Source organism: Lampetra planeri, chromosome 19, assembly GCF_965212315.1.
Source record: "Lampetra planeri chromosome 19, kcLamPlan1.2.h2, whole genome shotgun sequence".
In the NCBI taxonomy this organism is placed as follows: domain Eukaryota; kingdom Metazoa; phylum Chordata; class Hyperoartia; order Petromyzontiformes; family Petromyzontidae; genus Lampetra; species Lampetra planeri.
In genome coordinates, this window is record NC_136125.1 from 2,639,446 (window position 1) to 2,663,104 (window position 23,659).

The following is a 23,659-nucleotide window of genomic DNA, read 5'->3' on the forward strand; positions in this document are numbered from 1 at the left end:
TTAAAACGTGAGGATGGAAACGAACTATCCACAAAGAAATATCTGTAAAAAAGAAACCTAAAATTACTCTTGACCGTTAGATATTTTAGTGGGCGACAACAATGTAATTAATTAAAAATTGTAAGCATTAATTTTTAGGTGCCACTAGTACAATAAAGCTGAGAACACATTTTGTTTCAGTTGCAGTCACCATTTTCTATTGCATAGTACTCACACATGTTCATTTTCCTGGTCAAACACGGACAGTTCACTGATGTTCCAGGAATCACAGGCATTGTTGCCTTTGAGCCATAATTTAATATGAGATGGTGTTCCATAGTTTTCAGGCATAGAGAATATGAAGTTATATGTTATGCCTGTTTCAAATTCCTAAAAAATACAAAATTTAACAGTAATGTAATGGTCATAATTCAGAAATTGTCCACTCCAAGCACTGCTTTTATTGACGATGGCTTTTGATGGCACCGCACCTCACCATATCTTCTTCTGAATACAACAACTTTTGACCAGTTGTTGTTCATTTGACAAGTTCTGATTTCAGAGTATCCCTTCATCTGCCTTTAGGTTTTTCCATTAGTTATTAACCTTTGGGTAACCCAGTGCCTGTTTAAGTAAAATGTCCTCCTCTATCCTGCATTATTTGGCCACATACTCTTATTGCAATCTTCTTTTCCTAATTACATTCACAATTATTGACATGCTCTCTCACTAAATTTGAATTCGTTGCCCCCATCCTGCTTGCAATTCTTGGCACCCTTTCCAGGTCCTGGTGTTGATGGACAGGGGTCTGCAGCTGTGGCCCCAAGGGCCCTGGGGAGGTGTCTCTCATGGAAGAACTTCCCTGAGGTTATGTGAAACCCTTTAAAGAAAACCCAGCTACAAACCTTTATATTTATAGATTAAAACAAAAAGAATACAAAATATAGCTCCTCAACACTTTTGGGTGGCCCAAAATCTGCAATTAAAGTTTTTTTTTATTTCAAATGATCCTCCTAACTGGATCCAGAAACCTTTATGATTTCCAGATACAAACATTTCTGGGCCTAAAAAACAAACAAGCTGAAAAAGAATTGCGCCTCAATGTTGGGTTGGCGAGGGGAAAAATTTACAACTTTGGATTTAAAAAACAATCTTATGTTTCGATTCATCACCCTTTAAGATCTCCCTATGAAAATTTTCATAGGCCTAGGTTCCAAACATAACTTATTTTACTCTCAATTTTGGTGTAGGCAGAGAAAACCTTGAATCCATAAAAATCACCACCTCTGTCATTGGCACTTCCATACAGCAGAACAGTATACAGTAGGGTATTGACAAAACCATGGCTGATTAAATACAGGCTGTCTCCAGTTTACCACAATCTACATTTAGCACGTTTATATAACTGTAGAGTCATTGATCATCGGGCTAGGGGTCTCTGTGTTGGCAACGGAGGGGCGTTGTTTATGAGTCACTGTCTATCTCAATCACTATCTGTTCATGCTAGGACCGCTCTTCCCCTACACCTTGGACAAAGGTTTTTAGGTCAAGTCACTCCAAGTTGGAGGCCTATGTTTTTTCCTAAAGTACGAGGTTCATTGCTGATCGAATACATAGCGGTCCCCAACAGAAGTATGGAAATGACCGTGCCCTAGCCCATGGGAACGACCACTGACTGGTGCTGGCAAAATCCCGTACGACTACTTGCCTATCGCTAGTGAATCAGGAAGTTAGAGCCCAGAGTGGGCATAGACCAGGAAAGCCGAGGGACATAGAGTGGATGTTTGTGGACGAATGGGTTCTCATGCCACTGTGCCATGTAGACTCGGTTGAGTCACCCCAGAAAGTCCCTCTATGCCCAGCCAAACCCGAATTGAGAGATTAAAAGTTACACAGTCTGTGTCGTCTTGGTCTTCATATTGTTGTTGGTGCATTGTGGGTATGCAAGTGACTGTTGTAGTGGTAGTGTAGCGGTTAGCGTGCTGCGCTACGAAACTGGGCCTCCCCTAGGTCGACTCAGCCTCAAATGAGTACCTGGTGAGATGTGTAACATCGCCACTCGGGAGACAAAGGTGGCCGGGCGTGGTGTTGGCCACCCAACTCCTCGTGTGTTGTGGCAGCCTTTATAGGTGCTCGCTAACAGCACTTGCCCCAACAGTATGTTAAGGCTATACTGGGGATGTTTGCCTTTGTTGTTAAGCAGGAAGGTGTGAGAGAGCTCGGCCCGAACAGAACCTCAGTTTAGAAAATTCTCCCTGCCGCCAGCGAGGAATGCATAGGGTCTTCACCCCGAGGAGCCGTCTCCCTGAGCCGTGGGAAGGCAGCATAACCTCGGGTTGAGGGGGTATTGGTGGGTGTGTACGTGGGGCAAGGAGCCAACTTGGCCATGCTCACACCGCTCGCAGAGGAGCCGCCGCTGAGTAGTTTCGTGCACAAAGCGGAACCCCTCTTTCCGCTGAGACGAGGCACAGCCCAATATAACTATGCTCCGCGCCCCAGAGTTCGCAAAAAGGCAGGAACAGTGCAGATTCGCCATGGGTGTAGCACGAGGAGCTCAATTTAGGCCGTGCTTACATCGCGCGAAAAGGGGCCACCGGCGAGTGCTTTGTATTATCCACAAAGCGGTTCCCCTTTATCAGACGAGACCAGACACAGCCCAATATAACCACACCCGCCCCGCCAGATGTTGCGGAAAGGCGGGAAAAGTAGATTTGCTGTGGGCGTGAGGGGCCGACCATAGGTTATGGTCACACCACCCCTGTGAAGAGATACACATATAAACATACCCACCCGTGGGTAAGGGTACCTATAGGTACATACACGCATAAATGTACACACCTAAAGCGACAGTTGCACGGGCGCCTCCAACTCAACGCAAGGGGTGGAGTATTAACCCCTGGGTGAGGTGAGGTGCGAATTGGTTGCCCAGCAGGGGTGTGGGATAACAAACTGGTGGCGCACGCTGGTGCACTCAGAGAAGTACCCTCCAGGAGAGCGTTGCTCAGATAAACCACTGTCCTGTACAGGGGACGCGGAAACTCAGGAAGAGATGGAAGCCTGCCAGGGGCGGGCCCGTCGAGTTCGCAGCCAAGCCCGGCGGCATGGTAGAGGGTCATGCGATTCGCCCCCAGAGGAGTTGCTAGCGGAGACTAGCGATGATGGCGCACGAGGGCCTGGCAGTGGACGGAGCTGCGCCAGGCAGGCAACAGCAATGCCAGCAAGGTCTTGGGTGGAGTTGGTCCACCAATTCCCCACCCTGCTCGCATTGGCTTTTCGTCACGTGACATAACGCCATCATGAATCGATTTACGACACAGAAACTTTATTTACGACGCATCTTCCGACATGATTGAACACATTTGAAAAGCGTCAGTCTGGTTCCCAATATGACTTGGGATTGAGCTTTTGTTATTCCCGTGTTTTTGTGATTACCTATAAAAGCCTGTTGAATATGGCTAGTAAAAAGAAAAGCACATCGGCAACTGATGTTTTTACTGTTTCAACTGTCTTATAGGAACATAGGGTCCGATTGCCGACAATGTTTCCAGGAACGCAAAGTGTCTTAAAAGCAGGGGCCATCTGTACTTTGTATGAGCATAGATTAGAGAAGTGGAGAGTTATTTTTGCCGCGAGTGCATTTACAGCACTGCCAAAGCAGCTTCTTGGTGTTAGCTTTTATTAATTATGAATAACCAACGAATATGCATCCCATTTACACAGCACCTGGTTAAAGGTATAAGTCCGCTATCCATATAGTTTATTGGTAGCACTCAGAGCTGTCGACTGAAAATTTTATGTAAACAAAAATGCATTTTAAATTACCTTTAAATCTGGGTGAGCGAGTTCCCGTGTACCGAGTTCAGACTCGTGAAAGTACAGGTTGAAGTAGGCACATGACTGAGTACCAGAATCCTCTTCTGACACTGTTTTCACTCGTAGTAAGAGCCAGCACTTATTGTCTCCATCGAGGTCCGATAGATAAAACACTTTGTTCTGAAGGAAATAAAAGCAAGAATTGTGATTCAGTGCCACCCACGTATAGAAGCTAGTTACAGTATATACCAATATTTACTTAAATACAAAAAATAAGTGTAAAATACTCGTGCAATTATATGAGACGATGCAAATCTAAAACATAACATTTACCTTATCTTGATCTTGTATGTCTTGGTTTCTTGCCCACAGCATCACGATGATATAGAGCAAGACGATGACAGTGACAGTCGCAAAAACGGCACCGTTTGTCTCCAGGTCAAATTTTGTGAAGACACTTGTAAAATCAATAAGGTTTGGTGTCAAAAACTCTGCTGCAATAAATACGTTTTGTTGACCAAAATTTATATCACCAGCGCTCTGGTCTCCACCAACCACACAGACTGTCATATCACGTGTGGAGTTTGGGTGAACCTGTTCCCAGATATCACCACAATACTGAATTATTGCACATATTCCAATACAGATATCACTCTTCACGTGAAAAATGTTGCAGTTATTTAAACAATTGAAAAAAATCAGTCGCACGTGATAGAGACAGCGAGTAATCACTGCTTCCGATACAAATGTCTCCTCCGATTCTTGGAAAAGATTTTAAAATAAGACGTGGCATATAAGAGATAATTTACTATTATCCAAACTTGGCATTTATGTTTTATGAACAGGATTAGAAGCAATCTGGTGAAATGTAATGAATAACAAAGTAGATTCGGCCCGTACAATTAAAAATCCTGCTTGAAATGTTTACTTCCAGAGCCTACTCTAGCTCAAGTGTACCAATATGAAATCATAATGATAATCGATCTTATATAGAAAACCTGGTAAAATGATATATTGTTATAAACGTACCTGTGCCGAGGTGTATTTCCACTCGTTAACGGAGATGTCCCTCGATTTGCAAGCTATTGTCCATGCGTTTATTTTGACTTTTTTATTAATGACAAGCTTTTTGTCACTGCCTGCAAAATAACATGAAACATAAGGAGAAATTAGTGCCAATTGCAATGCAATAATGTTGTTGTGCACATAAAGTATGTTATGTAGAATACTAGCAGGAAGTACTTGGCTTTGCCAAGCGGAAAATATTTTTCAAAACGTGTCTTTTCTTAAAAAAACATAACATATACATACACAAATACCAAGCTATTGTGCAGAAGTCCTGAATTAAAAAGTAATAGAAAGTGGGGGGTAAATAGTTGATCTAAAAAGGTTCCCAAAAATTGTCAATCCCCCCTCCCTTAAAAAAATGTTTTACCCCCAGCCAGTTTTTATTTTGTAGACATATATACCTACACACCCTACATACAATAGAGTCAATAGTATCTCGTGATTCTATAGTAGTATCTACTGACTATAGTAGTAGCGTCTGACTGTAATAGTATCGACTTACTATAGTAGTGTAGCGTCATAAAAGATATCGCTATAGGGAAGCAGTACCAGGTAAGGGGTGTACTGTATGTGTGGAGCCCCTCCTCGTATTCGGGGGGAGGGGCGCGGCGAAGGGGAGAGTGGGGGCCACGCCAGAAGGGGTTGAGGGCGGGGGCTGGAAGGGGTTCGGGGTTTTTGGTGGCGGAGCGAGCGGGAGACCATGTGCCAAAATGAGGACGGCGAAGAACAGGGGCGGTTTCTTCATTAGGGCGATTGGGCGACGCACCACCAATGTCATTCAACCACAGAGTTACGCTAGCCGTCACTGTGCCTCTGGATATAGTCCAATCAGCGTCATGCTACGTTCTGTGGAGTACCACCTCTTTTTGGGCGATTTCCCTCCAGCTGAGAATCGCCCCGAGTGGTCCCATAGACTTACATTCAAAGATGTTTTTTTTCGAACGGGGGCGCTGCAAGGCATTCTCTATGGCTTCCGGGAGGGCTCGCCCTAACGTGCTTACGTCATCATACGTGCTTACGTCATCATACGTAAGCACGTTTCATCCAACAATATAATTTGTCGCCACCTAGTGGAATCTTTAATAAAATAAACTTGAGTGGTTTTTTTAATAGTGAGTATAGAAACAAACAAGATGTATTGTAAGAGTCACTTTATTTTTCATTAATATTAAAGAAGTGAAGTTGCCTTTACATGCTTAAGCTGTTAATTTATCCATTGCATGGGTGGACCTTATCCTTATCAATCATCCAGACATTTGCCCCCCCTGAGAGATTTTGCAGGAGCCGCCACTGGCGAAGAATCTGTCCCACAAACAGCTCCGGAAAGGGGGAGCGAGGCGATGCTACCGGCGGAACAGCAGGACGCCCACTGCGTATTCGCTTCACCACCGTTGGCGGGAGTGCGCCGGTCGTGTCGTGCCCGCATCGCCGAGCTTCTGGTGGCTGCAGCGGCGCTGCTCACCGGGCTCAACGAGGAGGAGCCACCTGTAGAAGTTGGGGTGCCGGAGGCGGAGGAAGTCGAGCCGGCTGCTGCTTTCCACGCGGGAATCTCCTGCTGTGCAGCCCTCACGCACGGCCACCATTTTGGCGCCCGGGCGGGAAAAATGAAACTCCTGCCAAAATGGAACTCCTGCTGAAACCGCCTGTGGAGCTCCATCACCCAAGTACCGGTTGCCGTTCTTTAAGGAGTTTACAGCGGCGGGAGGTGATTGGGACACTTTCCAGCGCCGCTTCAAGGTAAACTGTGATTTGGCGGACTGGACGGAGGCGGAGGCGCTGCATACACTTCCCGCCTCCTTGGACGACGACGCCTTGGCAGCGTTCTGCGCCGTCCCACCGGCGGAGAGGGCCATGTTGCCGATGGCCTTCGCGCAGATGGCATCAATTTATGATCTGCCATCGAACGTTCATCAAAAGTTTGCCGCGCTCAGGCGGGGGGAGGCCGAGACACCTCTCGCCTTCCACAGCACTCTGTTGGCGCTGGCGCAGGCGGCTTTTCCGAAGATGGAACACGACGGGATTGACTCCTTAGTTTTATAACGTTTATAAGCTTTGGCGATGAAACGTTGCCCTGCCAGCTACAGAAGACGACGATTTAACATCACTCAACATTGCACGGTGCATTCAAGCACACTGCAATCTACGACGACGCACGCAAGTGGTGGCGTGCACTGCACCATCTGAGGGTTTCGGTGTACCCGAAGAGGCTGAGTCCACCCAGGCCTGTGCTGCGGTCGACGGGGGTGGTTGGCGGAGGGAGAACATGGAGCGACGAGGGGGATGCAACTGGCGGCGAGGGACCTTCTCTCGTCAGGGGTGTGGCCCCATCCGCTGCTACAACTGCGGTCTGCCGATGCACGTCGCATCAGGATGCTGCGCCACAAGAGGACTCTCCGGGCCATCTTCGCCATCTCCACGGACCCCCTGAACTCCGTCTGGCCCTAAGGCGAGTTGTGGTACACCTCACACTCCACCCATGTAAACACCTCATTCATCACGTTTGGGCGTCGGGCGCTCTCGCCGGGGCATGGGGTGGGTAGTTGCGATTCCGCCGGGAGATGGCTGGTTACACCGTCCTGGTCAGTGGTCGGAGTTGGCCCACCAGGTGGTCGCTGCGGTGGTGGGATCGTCAGCTGTTGTTGGAACGATAGAGGGGGTGGAGGTACGTGTGCTCGTTGACACAGGAGCATCCGCTACCATTATTTCGGAATTGGTTTACAATATTCTGCCCTAGAAATGTCGTTTCCTTTGCGGCCCCATGTTTCACCGCCCATGGCGGGTCATTGGGCATTATTGGCCAGATCTCGGCTGAGGTGTCTATTGCTGGCATTAAATTAATGGGGTCGGTTCTAGTTTCGACATCCCTGGCCATACCCTGTCTGCTGGGGACAGATTTCCTGGGAAAGATGCCCCTACGGATCCTTTTTGACCAAGAATGTCTTGAGTTACCGTCGGGCCATCATGTCGCCTTTCTTTTATCCCCTACTCGATTGTGCATGGCTAACGCCATGGTCCAGGCATTGGCAAGTAGAATGGTTAAAATCCCCCCCGATATGCAAATGCTTGTTCTCTTACTGCTGCGCAAACAGCTTGACTGGGAAGCGACCGCGGGAGGGATCCTGTTGGGACCATCGAATAAAGTAAGTCAGGGCTTGACGCTCCTTGGGGCTCAAACGTTGGTTTCTAGCAACCAAGAGCCTGTTATTCAAATCATTATCGCCAGGTCAAAGGCGTCGGTTGTGCAAGCGGGCATTGTACTGGCCCACACATAGGCTGCGAGGGAAACATCGTTGGTGGCATAGGAGTCGTGTCGGCTATGGAGCAGAAACAGAGTGATGATGACGACTGGATGGATGCACTCTGCTCTGGAAACCCCGATTTGTCTGACGCTCAGAGGAAGCGGTTGCATGCGCTTTTACGATAATTTTCTGATGTTTTCAGTAAAAGTAAATTTGATATTGGCCGCACCATTCTCTTAAGCCACCACATCGATTCGGGTAATGCCCTTCCCATTCGGCAAAATCCCTATCGGTTAAGCCCCACAGAAAAAGACCATGTGTGGCAGGCAGTCGACGAAATGTTGGCTGCAGATGTGATATCTCCATCCACCAGTCAGTGGGGAGTGCCTATAGTGCCCGTTAAAAAACATGATGGGAGCTTGCGCTTTTGCGTCGACTTCCGCAAGCTTAATAAAATCTCCGTGGAGGATGCGTACCCCCTTCCGCGAATGTATGATTCGTTTGATGCTCTGGAGGAGGCGTATTTTATTTTGACACTGGATCTGTTATCGGGATTCTGCCAATTGCCTTTGGATGAATGCTCAAGGCCTAAGACCACCTTTCGTATACTCCAAGGGTTAATTGAGCTTAATCGGCTTCCAATAGGTCTTCACTCGGCACCGGCGACGTTTCAGAGGCTCATGGGACTCCTGCCTCATATATCTCGACGACGCCATTGTGTTTAGCGCATGTTCGAGGAGCATTTGGCATAATTGCGCGCGGTTTTTATTAAGATGCAAGCGGCTAATCTGAAATTTAAGCCACAGAAATGCCACCTGCTGTAAAAGTCCCTTCAATACTTGAGGCACATCATTAGCAAGGCGGGAATAGCAACGGACCCGGATAAAACTGCGTGCATGCGCACTTGGCCTACCCCCAAGTCGGTGGGTGAAGTACGCAGCTTTATCGGGTTTGTGTCCTATTACCGGCGCTTCATACCCGGCTTCGCCTCTGTTGCAAAACCACTCCACGTCCTGACGGCCAAAGGCCAAAAATTCCGCTGGGGGGAGGAGGAGGCCACATTTGTTGCGCTCCGGGAATGCCTGGTGAACGCCCCTCCCCTCCGATACCCCGATTTTTCGCTGCCCTTCATTCTTGACAACGACGCCAGCAACTCCAGAATTGGTGCCGTGTTATCCCAAATTGTCGACAGGGTAGAGTGTGTCGTGGCATATGGCAGCAGAGTGTTGTCCCCTGCTGAGCAGCGCGACTGTGTCACGCGCCGTGAACTGCTGGCTATAGTTTTTTGTGTGTAGCTATATTGACCGTACCTGTATGGCAGGCGTTTTGAGGTGTGCTCCGACCACGCCGCCCTCCAGTATGCGCTACACATTGATCAACCATCTGGCCAGCTCTCACGATGGTTGGATTTCCTCCAGGAATATTCGTTTAACGTCTCTTACCATAAGAATGCGCGGCACACGAATGTGGATGCGCTATCACGCTTACCACTGAGCGACAAGAGTGCGTGTCTCTCTGGTTCGGGTCGTTGCAAGCCATCCGCCGAGGCAGTGCCTCCTCCTGTGGTGGCGGTGGTGGAGGTTCAAACCCCTGACAATTCCAGGATCCTGACGTGTGTGATGCCACCCTCGGCCTCAAACATACTGAGTGGGGACGCCTCCAGGCGGAAGACTCCTCCTTATTTAAACTGTGGCGCCGTATCAGGGAGCCTGGGGGGGGGCAAAACCCCATGGGGTGACTCCAGTTATCCTCAAAGGGGGACTCTTGATGCACTGGGATGTTGGGTTGCACCATTATAGCATTGTGGTGCCCACTGTCCTCAGGAGTAAGATCATCTGGGCGGTGCATGAGAAGCTGCTGCACCTTGGCGTGCACAAAATGCTTTCAACCTTCAAACTCAACTTTTTTTGACCAGGAATGTCAGGAGATGTGAGTGATGTGCTGAAGGAGTGTGTGCAATCCATTCGCGTATCCCGTATTAACGAGCTCATCGCGCTTGACGTTCTTGGGCCATTTCCGACCACACCGCGGGGAAATAGATATTTATTGGTCAGGGTGCAATATTTTTCCCGCTTGCTGATGGCCTGGCCGCTTCCCAACCAGTCGCCTGCGTCTATCACGGAGGCGTTTCTCCACGGCTACGTGTTGGACAAGGGGGCCCCGGAGCACCTCCTCACTGATCAGGGGGAAAAAAATTCATTTAAATTATTAAGCGAAATATGTGACTCATTGAGCACGAAAAATGTTCAAACGTCACCCTATCATCCCCAGACAGACGGGATGGTGGAGCGACTGCACAGAACCTTAACTTCAATGTTGAGTCAGCAGGTCAGTGAGTCTCAGACCGACTGGGACACGCACGTTCCTGGGGTTCTCTGGCATAGAGGATGGCTCCCTACGCTTCTACCAGATACTCGCCGTTTTTTATGTATGGGAGGGAGCAGGAACCCCCGATCGAGGTTCAACTGAACACGGGCCTGAATAAGACTAAGGCTAACATGCCTGAGCCCATGCGTCTTACCCTTCAGAGGGTGTCAGAGGCACGGGAGACTTCTAGGGAGAATTCGGCCTTACGGCAGTCGGCCAATGAGCAGCTAAGGGGGCTTCGGCTATCCGGCAAAACATGGGCTCAGGGTGATAGGGCTTGGTTGCACTGCCCTCAGGTTCCTGTGAGTATCTTTCCCAAGCTTAACAAACCTTGGCGAGGGCCGGTCGACATGGTTCAGGCCGACAGGCCGCAATGTGTTAAAATTCGATTTGGTCGCCAGTGTTGGTTTGTGCACCCCTCGCGCCTTAAGCCTTTTGTTGCTCCGTGAGAAATCCCTTCATCCCCATTACATACAGGTCGAGTGTCGGGTGTTCCTGACGAGCTGAGGCATGCATCCGGGGGGGGGGGGTGATTCTCAGGAAAGTCCCACACCTAACACTTCGGATATTTTTTTTTGTTTTGTTCCTGTTATTGACTTCAATCTCTCTCTTCCGCCCCCCCCTCCCCCCCACCTCGTAAACTGTATATACGGTATTTATTATTCGGTCGCCGGTTATTTATTGTTGGGGGACACTATTGGGTTCTGGGCTGTTGACAGCCGGGACGGCTGGAATTTTACAAAGGGGGGGGTGTGATATAGCATCATAAAATATGTCGCTATAGGGAAGCAGTACCAGGAAAGAGGGGTAATGTATGTGTGGAGCCCCTCCTTGTATCCGGGGGGAGGGGCGCGGCGAAGGGAAGAGCGGGGCCACGCCGGAAGAGGTTGAGGGCGGGGGCCGGAAGGGGTTCGAGGTTGTTGGTGGCGGAGCGAGCGGGAGTAAGCTGGTAGCCAGGGCGCGGGACTCAGGGCTTGAGGAAAAGATCGTAGTTTCCGACAAAAGGTGTAGATATAGTTAGCCGGGACTCACCCCCTTTGGTCATTCTGCGTGTTATTGTGTTAATAAACGTGTTGCCTGCAGAGAAGGTGTGCGCCTCCATCATACACTACAGTAGTATCTATGGACTATAGTAGTATCTACTGACTCTATATTCGTATCTGCTGACTGTAGTTTTACCTACTGACTGTACAGTAGTATCTACGGAATACTGTAGTAGCTACTGACTATAGTAGAATCTACTTATTGTATAGTATTATCTACTGACTCTAAAGCAGTATCTACTTACTCTATAGTCGTATCTACTAACGCTGCAGCAGTATATACTGACTGTCGTGGTATCTACTGACTGTAGTAGTATCTACCGACTCTACGGTAGTATCTACCAACTCTATGGTAGTATCTACCGACTCTATGGTAGTATCTACCTACTCTATAGTAGTAACTACTGCCTATAGAGTAGTATGTAATAACTATAGTAATATGTACTGAATCTATAGTAATATTGATTGACTATAGTAGTATCCATTGACGATAGCAGTAACTACTAACCCTATAGTAGTATCTGCAGACTCTACAGCAGTATCTGCTGACTATAGCAGTATCTACTGACTCTATAGCAGTATCTACGGTAGTATCTACCAACTCTATGGTAGTATCTACCGACTCTATGGTAGTATCTACCTACTCTATAGTAGTAACTACTGCCTCTAGAGTAGTATCTAATAACTATAGTAATATTTACTGAATCTATAGTAATATTGATTGACTATAGTAGTATCCATTGACGATAGCAGTAACTACTAACCCTATAGTAGTATCTGCAGACTCTACAGCAGTATCTGCTGACTATAGCAGTATCTACTGACTCTATAGCAGTATCTACTAACTATAGTAGTATTTACTGACTATAGTAGTATGTACTGACTATAGTAACTACTAACTCAATACTAACTCTATAGTAGTATTTACCGACTCTATAGTAGTATCCAGAGGTGGGACAAAGTCATTGTTATGCAAGTCCAAGTCGAGTCGCAAGTCATCAAATTCATGACTCGAGTCTGACTCGAGTCCAAGTCACATGACTCGAGTCCACATCTCATAGGTGGGACAAAGTCATTGTTATGCAAGTCCAAGTCGAGTCGCAAGTCATCAAATTCATGACTCGAGTCTGACTCGAGTCCAAGTCACATGACTCGAGTCCACACCTCTGGTAGTATCTACCGACTCTATGGTAGTATCTACCGACTCTATAGTAGTATCTAATGACTATAGTTATATCAACGGAATCTATAGTAGTATATCTTGACTCTAGTAGATTTACTGACAACAATAGTATCTACTGACTCTATAGTAGTAACTGAACATATTGGGGTGGGGGGGGGGCAGAAGAGGACATCACGCTGTTCAGGATTTACCTCAGTGTTGTGCTTCTGTTTTTTTGTGTGTTTTTAACATGAAGAAGAACTTCCCTCCCTGTCACCACTCAGCGAGCTCGTGTGCATTGCTATGGGCAACCGCGTTTCTGCGCATGCGCAGATGCGTGCTTTGGTGCCACGATCAGTTAAAAAGTTAAAAAGTTTGTGTTGCATTACATTATATTTCCAAAAGATTTGGTAAATTTTGTTTTCTCAAACTATTTATCTCTCTAAAATTTACCAGGCTCTCATAGGGCCATTCGATTTTTTTTCCCTAAGTTGCTTCGGGGTGGATTCATTGACATGCTGATTTCTCTGCTCCAGCAGCTGCCCCAGCAGACCCACCTCTCTCTCTCTCTGCCCCCCCCCCTCTCTCTTCATGTAAGGCCTCGACACAGAGGCATTGGGTCTCTGTTTGTCTAAGTTGTGTGTCTCTCTCTGTGTCTGTGTTGTCTCTTTCTGCTTGTGTGTCTGTCTGTGTGTCTCCATGTCTGTGTTTTGTCTCTCTCTCAAATTTAGTTATACCTGATGATGGTTGCTTGTGTTGCAATCGAAACGTCGTATTCTATTATTAAATTTATTTTCTTTCTACGTGACTTTACCGAAAGAACCAAAGAGTATTTCCTGCAGTCACGAAAGCTTCAAATCAAGTTTGATTTTATTAGTTTATATTTGACCAAGGGCAAAAACATAGCGAGTTTTCGTTTAGGGGCTTAGTTTGTTGTCTGTATTTTGTGAAACGTAAACCCAACAGTTTGTCAGTTAAAAGCGTTACACGTCCACACACACACAAACATACAAAAAATTATGGTACTTTGAAAGGTAAGATATTTTTTACGCTTACCTGTATAGAGGGCAGCAATATGATAAACTCCTACCTGAGTTGCATTACTGGGAATGAAAAATCGAGGAAGAGCCTGAACACTATTCACCATCTTGTTTTTGAATCCGAATCCACCCGTGTTCAAAGACTGATGCAGTTTGTCATTTCCCGATGTGCTGGAATTCACAACAAAGCTGAAGTCATAGAGCAGTGGCTCAAACTCTGGCTGTTTTTCAAAGCGTAGTAAGAGCTCCACTTCATTCAGAATGTCACTGGTCGGTAGAAAATCCAATATTATGACCATTCCACTGTTTGCATTGACAAATGCTTTACCTTGCACAGTGTCGTTTGTGGTAAGTACTGGCAGTGAAATCTCCTGCCCTACAATTCTTTGATTTGTAACCTTGATTATTGCAGAGGTAACATTGATACGTTTTTTAGCAATGCTAATTTTCAAGCTGACCACCGAACTGTTCACGGGAGATTTCTTATCCCACAAAAATGGATTTTCTACAAATGAACATACCTTGAAAAGAGAACACATACAGTTCCTACATAAAAATATACACAAACAGTATGTAAAAATACATTCCACTGATACTATCAAAATTATAGATTTCACATCAAATTAGTTGGCTTAAAATTATGATTATCACTGGATATACTGGATAAACATAAACATATGTTAATGATTTGTACCTGGACATTTACTTTGTCCTTCAGCTGTAATAATGTTGAACTATTGGTCCCAATAAGTGAAGCATCACTCCCATCTATTGATTTCCAGGTTGAGTTGAGGAGGGCTTGCTCAGAAACTGTCTGCATCACTAGAGACATATTGTTACCATTTAACGTGACGGCCTTCTCTCCAGATACAGAATTTTTACTTTCCACTTCTCCAATCAGCAGCAATGTGTTGTACGCATTATCGAAGGTATTTTTCTGAGAAAAACAAAAATGTTTACACATTTTAAAATCAGTGAATACTTAGCAGTGGAACAATGTTTACTCAGTTCAGAGACAACATACATTTTATTTGCACTTGCTAATTATGAAAATTATTCTATAACATTGTTTTTTAATTATTATTTACTTTAGGGATACTGCCATCGTGTAATTTTCAGCACATTGGACCTGCAATCCCGAGGTCACTGCTTTTGCGCTCCTGATGCAGCAGTTTAAAAAGTGGGCAAGGATGAGTGCCTTCCAGTTTTGGATAAGAGATATTTTAAAGTGGCAACAGACATAGTTGCTGAGCGAATCACTAATTTTATGTAAAGCTGACTAAAGCTTTTCAGAAATAATGTTATTTAACTTATTGTATGACAGGAATAAGATATGTAAGATTAAATTGTCATAAAAGTAAACATAATAAGGATGAGCAGACTGATATCAAAAGTAGTTACAATGAAGGAAGCAGCCACTGTATTTACAATTACAACCTATTGCATGGGATATTTACTTGGCAACATTAATGGCAAAGGAGATATACAACAATGTAAGCAGAATAATAAATTTAGACTTAAAACTTTCGTGACTTCAGGGATTCATATTCTTGGTTCTTTCGGTAAAGTCACGTAAATAGAAAAAAATTTAAGAAAAAAAGAAAAAACCCCACTATGAATAATACAATGATAAAATAACCACTTACCAAATATGAGTCATTTTTTGCAAAAGATGATATTTGGTTGTCGTTTACATCACTTTGTAAATTCAATTGCATCTGAAATGCATTTGCACCCATTTCAAAGATGTCTGCCAAATATAAAGACACAACTCAATCCAAGTCACAAAATCACAATTATTATTCCCTTCAAGTTACGTCTTTAGAAAAAGTTTAACTTTCAGTAATTGAAATACATTTAGAATCTGCAGTTGGTCATGCCAACATTGTTACTTTAATTGTGTATAAAATGCATACCAATTACCTGTAATGACCTTCGCTATATACTTCCTTTGCACATTTCTCATCACCTTCATTTGTTGCAAAATTGTTGTTGCAGTGTTGATTAAAGCATTCTAATGTGGGACAGGCATATGAATTAATCAAATTGCTACATCACACAGTATATATCAAAGGAACATATTGGCTTACAGTGGTGCATGTGTAGAGTAGAGATGTACGCAGTGCGCACAGTTATTAAGGTTGAGAAGCGGGTGCAATCGAGGACGACCAGGTGTGCGCGCTGGGGCAGGAGGTTGGCGCAGGAGAGACGGGAAATGGGGGTGATGATAAGGGATTAATGAGTGCAACAGGCGCCGTGGAGGCGACAGCTTAAGTGGGGAGCGCGTGAGGACTCTGAATGAGGAGGGGTATATAAGCGGGAGTGTGCGTGAGCAAAGTGGAGTTGTTTGGGGACCAAGAGTGAAGACATCTCGCCGCTGCCGCTCGAGCCGTCAACGGGACCTCGCCCCTCACGCTGTCACCGGGCGGGTGTTGGCTGAACACCCCCAGCCCGGGACAGATGGGTGAGTGGGTACAGGGCAGCGTAGGAGAGGGCAGCGGTGCGATGGGAGACAGTAGGTGAGGTGCGGAGGAGGTGAGGTGCAAAGTAGGTGAGATGCAGAGTAGGTGAGATGTGGAATAGGTGGGGTGCAGAGTAGTAGTAGAAGCAGAGTGTGTGGTGACAGTGGAAGGCAGTCATAGGAGTGCCTGCAACGGGTGCAAGAGTAGGATTAATAAAGTGTAAGCAGGTGACCTGTTACTCCGTGTCGGTGTGAGTAATATCAAGACACTACACATGTATCACTTATACAGACCTGGTCACTTGGGCCTGAATATGAAACTATGGAATTCAAAGATGATGCCAGTTGAGAAATTGAGTTTTTATTCTGCAGGGGTACGCTGATCGACATCATTATCTTGATGAGCTCTTTCTGGAGCTAGTGAACACAAGCCAACACCCGCATTAACCACATGTACAGTCTCATTGTGGAACAACACATTGAGCACACTCTTCAGTTATTTAATCATGGACCCAATTCATGAAGGATTGTATTTTCTATTTACAAATGCCACTGGAAGAAAACTTTCCTAAATAAAAAAAATCGGCACAATTTATCGACAATTTGTATTTCCAATTTGCCAGGAGGAGTATTGGAGTGCAGTATATCAAGGTCAAGAGGTCAACACAACTAATATCATCTTTGCCATTCAGTTCTTATGCTTGATCCTACAGCAGGTTGTACAATCGCTACCAGACCTCTGATGACTTCGGAGGACTATTCATAGCACCCAATTACCACCTCGGTTTTTCACCTGGTCGCTGTCCTCCACCACCTGCACACATACTCAACCCATGTAAACCCCCTCTGTGCTACTTAATCCCAGATGATGATGACGACCATCCTTTGACACTAAGTGACAGTGATTTGACTGTGGTGCTTGTGCTGTGTTCTCCTATGTCAGCAGTTCTCCTGCTGTATCTGTTCCACCTGATGACGGGCGCTTGTGTTTCGCCCGAAATGTCGTGATTTATTTTATACCTACGGTGACTTTACCGAAAGAACCAAAGACTATGAATTCCTGCAGTTACGAAACCTTAAAATCAAGATTGTTAGGATTAGGTAATCCAATAGAAATGAAGAGTGTTCAAACACAGGAGGCGAATTCGCGTCAACAACGCATATGTTTTGCAGCCAGTTGTATATTTGTGTGCATGTGTGTGTCAATATTAAAACATTGGCATTCACAAACTGAAAATATTAATTTAGATTTCTCAAGTACCTCATTTATTTCTGGATCCACTGATGTATTTTCTAAAGATGCAAACACTGTCAATAGGATCCCGGGCAGAAGGGCACTGCCCTGGAGCACCAGATCATTGATTTTTCCTCCAAATGCCAGCATTGCACGGGTATTGTTTTTCAGAATTTCCACTGAAGGACGCGTCACCTGTTAAACAAATTATATTGGCAAACATCGTACCAAGTCTTCCTCAATCCGTCAAAACATTTTAAGAACATAGTTAACCAAGGTCTGACACAGTTACTCCTGAAACTTACAACCATTCTGCTAACTTGGTCTCTTAGCTTCTTAGGGATGCAAACATCCACTAATTGCTCACCAATTTAAAGCAGAGAAATAGCAATGTGAGATATTCTTTTTTTATGAACTAATTTTTTTTACCAGGTAGGGCCTCCTGAGCTATTTATCTATATTTCAGAAGCGACCTGGCCACAAATGACAGCTCAACGAAGTGGCTTATGTTGACATTTATAGCAGCCAAATACTTTAAATGTTGGGTTGCAGCTACAGGAATGCTGAGGGTTTGGAGCACCGGGAGAGTGGGATCAAGATACTGAGGAGGTGGCGAGAGGGAAAACAGTGGAGGGGGAGGAAGTCATGTGCAGATGGGGCGATAATGACAGCGTGGCCTAACCTAAATATCAATTATGAATAAAAAAAAACTGGCTGCCAAAACCAAAGTGTGAAGGATACCATGCGCTATTCATAATTTTACAAGATATGTTTATGACTCACGTTCACAAGTATTGATGCTGATGAACAAGCTCCAAAAGAATTGCACACATTAGCTTGGAGATCCAGTAACCCTTGGGCGTCCAGATCTCCCGCGGGCAACAGGAGATTCGGTGTCTGGTGAAGGTGCGTGCTGAATAGGTTGAACTCGGTGTTGCCGGACCTTGCCGTGTATGAATAGGAGAACGTCTCTTCAGCTGAACCGTCTTGCAGCCAGTTTTCACATGACAGCTTGAAGAACGTGACTCCTGCGATACCTGTTTAAAACGTGTCCACAGCGTAAAGAATGGAACTCAACCATTTTATGGCTTGTGATGTAATTTCTATTGTTAGAACCGATACTATACTTTACATTCCTTTGCCAATTCACTGCTGCATAAAGGCCTCTTCACAGTGCCTTGGTCATAGAGGATGTTCAACCATACTCCCAGTAAGTCCACCAGTAACATCTGGATCTGTCCCATGACCTGCCAGCGAGCCTAACAGTGCACCTAGCCTGTCATGAGCTCCGTGGTGACATCAAGGCCACTAAGTGGCGAATTGCGGTTGTTATTTAACCATACGTCACCATGCTGGTCAACCATACTTCACCATGCTGTTACCGGTTGAAGTGGGGGTGGTGGGGAAGGGTGGCGATGGGGGGAGAGAGCAGGGCCACTTCAGATGTCACTCGCCACTGACGTTAACAGATGGTGATGCTTTCACGTACAAGTGTGAAATGGGTCGTGTCATCGCGAAGACTGAGTGATGGTGAAGGCATTGTTTAGAGACAAAGGCTAATTATGAAGTTTATGGATAAAGAGATCATGTTGAAGATGATGATAAAAGGAAGATGGTGGTGGTATAGTGATGATGGCAAGGTGATGACAAGGTGATGATGAAGATGATTATGAACGTGGCATAGTGCTGCACATGTGAGGCAGCGCACACGAGATGGCGCCTCCACTGCCCCTCTATTGGATTTTGTCTCATTTTCCCTGTTACTTTCATGGATAAGAGGAACCATACCACGAATGAATCCTATTAACAATGAAGACTTTATGAAAAATAAGAATAGGAGTTACCCTTCATAATCATTAATAATCAAGAGTTACCCTGCTGGCAATAAAATAGGTGTTAAAATGTTCAGACACCAAATAGATACCTTTTGCAAGGAATCAAGTTTGCGTTAATCACACGTACTTGTGGTGAACATGCAAACAAACATGCTGTGATAATATATGCATTGTCTTTGAAACTGATTGGCCTACACCAGAGACAGCCTTCTTTATGGCCTAGTCTCACCAGTGTCAGACCAGAGAACTCCAAAAGGCGAAAAGTACAAAGACAATGCACGTATCTGACCATTTATAGCTCCCGGTGAGCAGCTATATCATGGGATCTTTTTATGAGTGTCTGTGCAGAGCAGAAAGGGTAAAACTTCTCATTTTTCATATTTTGTTATGGCAAAAAGGTCCCATTAGAATGAAGTATTTGGTGGCTGAGAGGAATTAATTGCACATATAATGGGATGAGAACTCTAATTTACCAAATTGCGTATCCCAATCCAGCGCCCCCCCACACGTATGAGTCACTGAGAGGAGTTCCCCTGCATCTCGTCAGCGCCTCACAATCTCCAGCATGATGCAAATTAGTAATTGAATACACCTTCTCTACAACTTCTATATTCGCACTTCCTACTGGGATAAAAGTGCACCAGAAAACACCTTAACACCCAGCTGTCTAGCCTCAGTAATTCAATCTGGAAAAAGTATATACATTTGTAATGCGAGCAAGAATTGAGGGGGGGTGGAGTCTGGGTCACGTGGGGAGTGGGTGGAGTTAGGGTCACATGGGGGGAGAGGATTTAAGGAGAGAACCGGAATGGGAAAGGGGAGTTGAGATGGAGTGAAATACGAGGAGGCCACGCTGGGCAAGAGGGAGAGAGTGCCGCGGTTGCCACGCGGTGGGAGACGTCGACACCGACGGCCATCGGTGTCAGACGCTAGAGAGCTAACGGGGCAGTGAGAGGCTAGCTGTGGAAGGGGCAGCAGTGACGCTAGAGAGCGGGGAAGCGGTGTGGCTGCAAGGATCGCCTGACGGGGCAGCAGTGAGACTGCATATTGGAACAGCAGGGAGCCTGCACAACGGGGCAGCCGAGGACTGTGGAGAGGTCGTCGAGCGGGATGCGGGCCTGAGCGAGACGCCGTGGTACGGAGATTCTACGAACCCAATAAAGGACAACGGAGATCGACATCTGAGAGAGAGTCCTTTATTACATTGGTGTCAGAAGTGAAACGGCATGTCAAAACAGCTCAGGAAGAGGCCCTGGAAGTCTTACCAACACTTCTCGACGACGAGTCCGTCCGGTTCTTCCGCTCCATCAAGGCCGACAAGAAGAAGACGCTGCAGGGTGTCTTCGAGGAGATGGCGGATGCGTACGAGCCTCCGGACGACGCCCATCAGAGATTTTTTCAGCGCCAGCGGGCGCCTGAGGAATCGCCGGTGGCCTACAGAGGCGCAGTTCTAGAACTAGCGATGGCGGCATACCCTGAGACGGAGCCCGATTTGTTGGAGCCCCTGGTGTTGTGCAAGATGCTTGAATTATCTAGAGACCTTGGGATCCCCATGCCGGTGTGCAGCCATGATAAATTGACGTCCCGGGCGGTGGCTAAGTGCTTGGACGCACAATTTAATCTCCGACGCTGGAAGCAGGTGTCGGCTTGGACGGGGGGGGGCGTCGTTGAAGGCGGTGCTACGGGGTGGGATCCTACGAAGGCGATCTACGTTCCTGACGACAAGGGACCGCAGGAGTTGACGGCCGCCTCCGCCCAGTGGCCTGCTCGGGGGGGGGGACGGGGCCGAGGTCCGCGCCGCCGGCGCGGGAACGTCAGGACAGAGGGTGTGCCGCGCGTCGGAACGATGTCGAGTGCTTCCGCTGCGGCCGTAAGGGCCACTTCGCAAGGGACTGCTGGGCTCGCATCCCGGGTCTGCCCCAGCAGGAGGCCTCGACCACGGACGCCGCACGAAAAGACCCACCAGTACAGGCAAGTCGGTGCGCACCAGACACCCGGCAAGGCCTGTCACCTCATGCATCACCATCGCCGCGCGGTCCGTGTGTCGTTAACAACAAGGTGCCTCCAGTTGACCCGGGTCGCTCGCTGATGTAATGGTGCCGATTGGCACGCAGGGTAGTTGCGGCCGCTACGGGGTCGCCCACGGTACCGGGTTCCATTCAGGGGGTCGAGGTGCGTATTTTGGTGGACTCGGGTGCGTCCGCGACCATTATTTCGGATGTCATTTTCCATCTTTTGGGCATTCCGCCAGGGAAAGTGCGAGTGGTTTATGATTCATGCATTGCGGCGAATGGGGGAAGTATGGGCATTGTGGGCCAGGTGGACATCAACATAACCATCCGGGGGGGTGTCGGCTTCAGGGACCGTGTTGATCTCTAGGTCCCTCGCGGTGCCCTGTTTGTTGGGGACTGATTTCCTGGCAAAAATGCCCATTCAAATAAGGATTGATCAAAACTGCGTTGAATTACCGGGGGGGCGTAAAATTTTGTTCCTACCGTCACCATGGGGCCGGTCTGCCCCTGTTTGCCAGGTGCAGGCGCTGTCCGAGGTATCTGTTGACATTCCACCTGGTTTACAGATGCTTATCCCGTTGAGATATCAGAAGCCAGTACCTGGCGTTGAGGGGGCGGCGGGGGTTCTGTTATCGCCGTCCACGGCTATAACGGGCGGCTCGGCGTTGGTTGGGGCACAAACAATTGTCCGGCCGGGCCAGCCCCCGTTCTTACAGGTGCTAAATGGGAGTGCAGAGAATGTCAGTGTCCCGGCCGGAACGGTTGTGGCTCACGCCACGACCGCGTTCACGACCCATGACAACCGGGTCTGCCGGGACGTGGTAGGGGGGGTTTCGGGGCCTACGGGGCAGGATGACCATTGGGTTGCCGAGTTATGCGGGGAGAATTCGTCCCTGACCAGGGAGCAGCGGTCTGCGCTTCGCGCGCTGTTGCTAAGTTATTCCGACGTGTTCAGCTAGGATGATTTTGACTTAGGACGCACCTCCCTGCTTTCCCACTACATTGAGACGGGGGATGCCGCTCCGATTCGGTTGAACTCGCATCGGTTGAGTCCGACGGAGCGGGATCAGGTTCGCGGGGCAGTGGAGGATATGCTAGCCGCTGATATTATATCCCCGTCTAATAGTCCATGGGGCGCACCGGTGGTCCTTGTGAAAAAGAAGGATGGGAAACTGCGATTTTGCGTCGATTTTCGTAAATTGAATAAGGTGTCCGTCGCAGACGCGTACCCACTTCCGCGTATGGATGATTCCCTCGATGCCTTGTCTGGGGCGAAGTTTTTTTCAACATTGGATCTCTCTTCGGGATTCTGGCAGCTTCCCCTTGACGAGTCTTCGAGGGAAAAGACGGCTTTTCGCACGCCACAAGGACTGTTTGAGTTTAATTGCCTTCCGATGGGCTTGAATGCAGCTCCAGCCACTTTTCAGTGGTTGATGGAGCTGGTGTTAATGGGTCTGCAGTGGGAGACATGTTTGATTTATTTGGACGATGTCATCGTCTTTAGCCACACATTTGACAAACATTTGCAGAGATTGGAGACGGTTTTGCTAGGATGCGTTCCGCAAATTTAAAATTCAAACCGAAAAAGTGTCACCTACTGCAATGATCCGTGCGTTATTTGGGACACATAGTCAGTGCGGACGGGGTGGCCACGGACCCGGAGAAGATGGCGTGCGTCCGTAACTGGCCAACCCCGGCCTCGGTTGGGGACGTCCGTCGCTTCTTGGAGTTCGCCTCATACTATCGCAGGTTCGTCCCGAACTTTGCTATGATCGCTAGGCCCTTGCACCTCCTTACGGGTAAAGGTCGGAGGTTCAGTTGGGGTCCGCCGGAGGAAGCGGCGTTTCAGGGCCTACACGATCGGTTGGCGACGGCGCCGACATTGGACTATCCGGATTTCGATAGACCGTTTATTCTGGATACGGACGCGAGTGACACTGGGATTGGGGCCGTTCTGTCACAGTCCAAAAGCGGCATGGAGCGCGTGGTAGCCTACGGTAGCCGTGTACTGTCCCCGGCAGAAACCCGCTACTGCGTCACTCGCCGCGGATTATTGGCTATTGTCCATTTTCTCCGCCAATATCGGCCGTATCTTTACGGCCGCTCATTTATTGTGCGCACGGACCATGCAGCTCTGCAATACGCCCTGAGGGTTGACCAACCATCTGGCCAACTGGCACGATGGTTGGAGACCCTGCAGGAATTTTCATTCGACATACAATATCGGAAGGGGTCGCGTCACGCGAATGTGGACGCACTTTCCAGATTACCGCAGGGGTCCCCTTGCGCTTGCGCGTCGGGTACCAATAGGTGTACGCAGGTTCAGCTACCTCCTCGGCCTGTTGTGTCAGCTGTCGAGATGCCTGGGGCTCCGGTGTGCCCAGGACCGGCCGATGGGGTTCTGAA

The 23,659-nt window shown here is 47.4% G+C and overlaps 1 protein-coding gene across 1 annotated transcript in view; it reads right to left on the minus strand.

The window, feature by feature from the left end:
- Window positions 1-210: 210 nt before the first annotated feature.
- The window catches only part of LOC144723910 (uncharacterized), a 34,912-nt gene continuing 11,463 nt past the window's right edge, over window positions 211-23,659 (minus strand). The window contains exons 3-7 of the mRNA XM_078602687.1: window positions 13,728-14,232; window positions 4,822-4,931; window positions 4,126-4,386; window positions 3,802-3,972; window positions 211-369 (exon numbers count right to left, since the gene is read on the minus strand). Coding sequence (XP_078458813.1) covers window positions 211-369; window positions 3,802-3,972; window positions 4,126-4,386; window positions 4,822-4,931; window positions 13,728-14,232 — 1,206 coding nt within the window. The remainder of the gene's footprint in view (window positions 370-3,801; window positions 3,973-4,125; window positions 4,387-4,821; window positions 4,932-13,727; window positions 14,233-23,659) is intronic.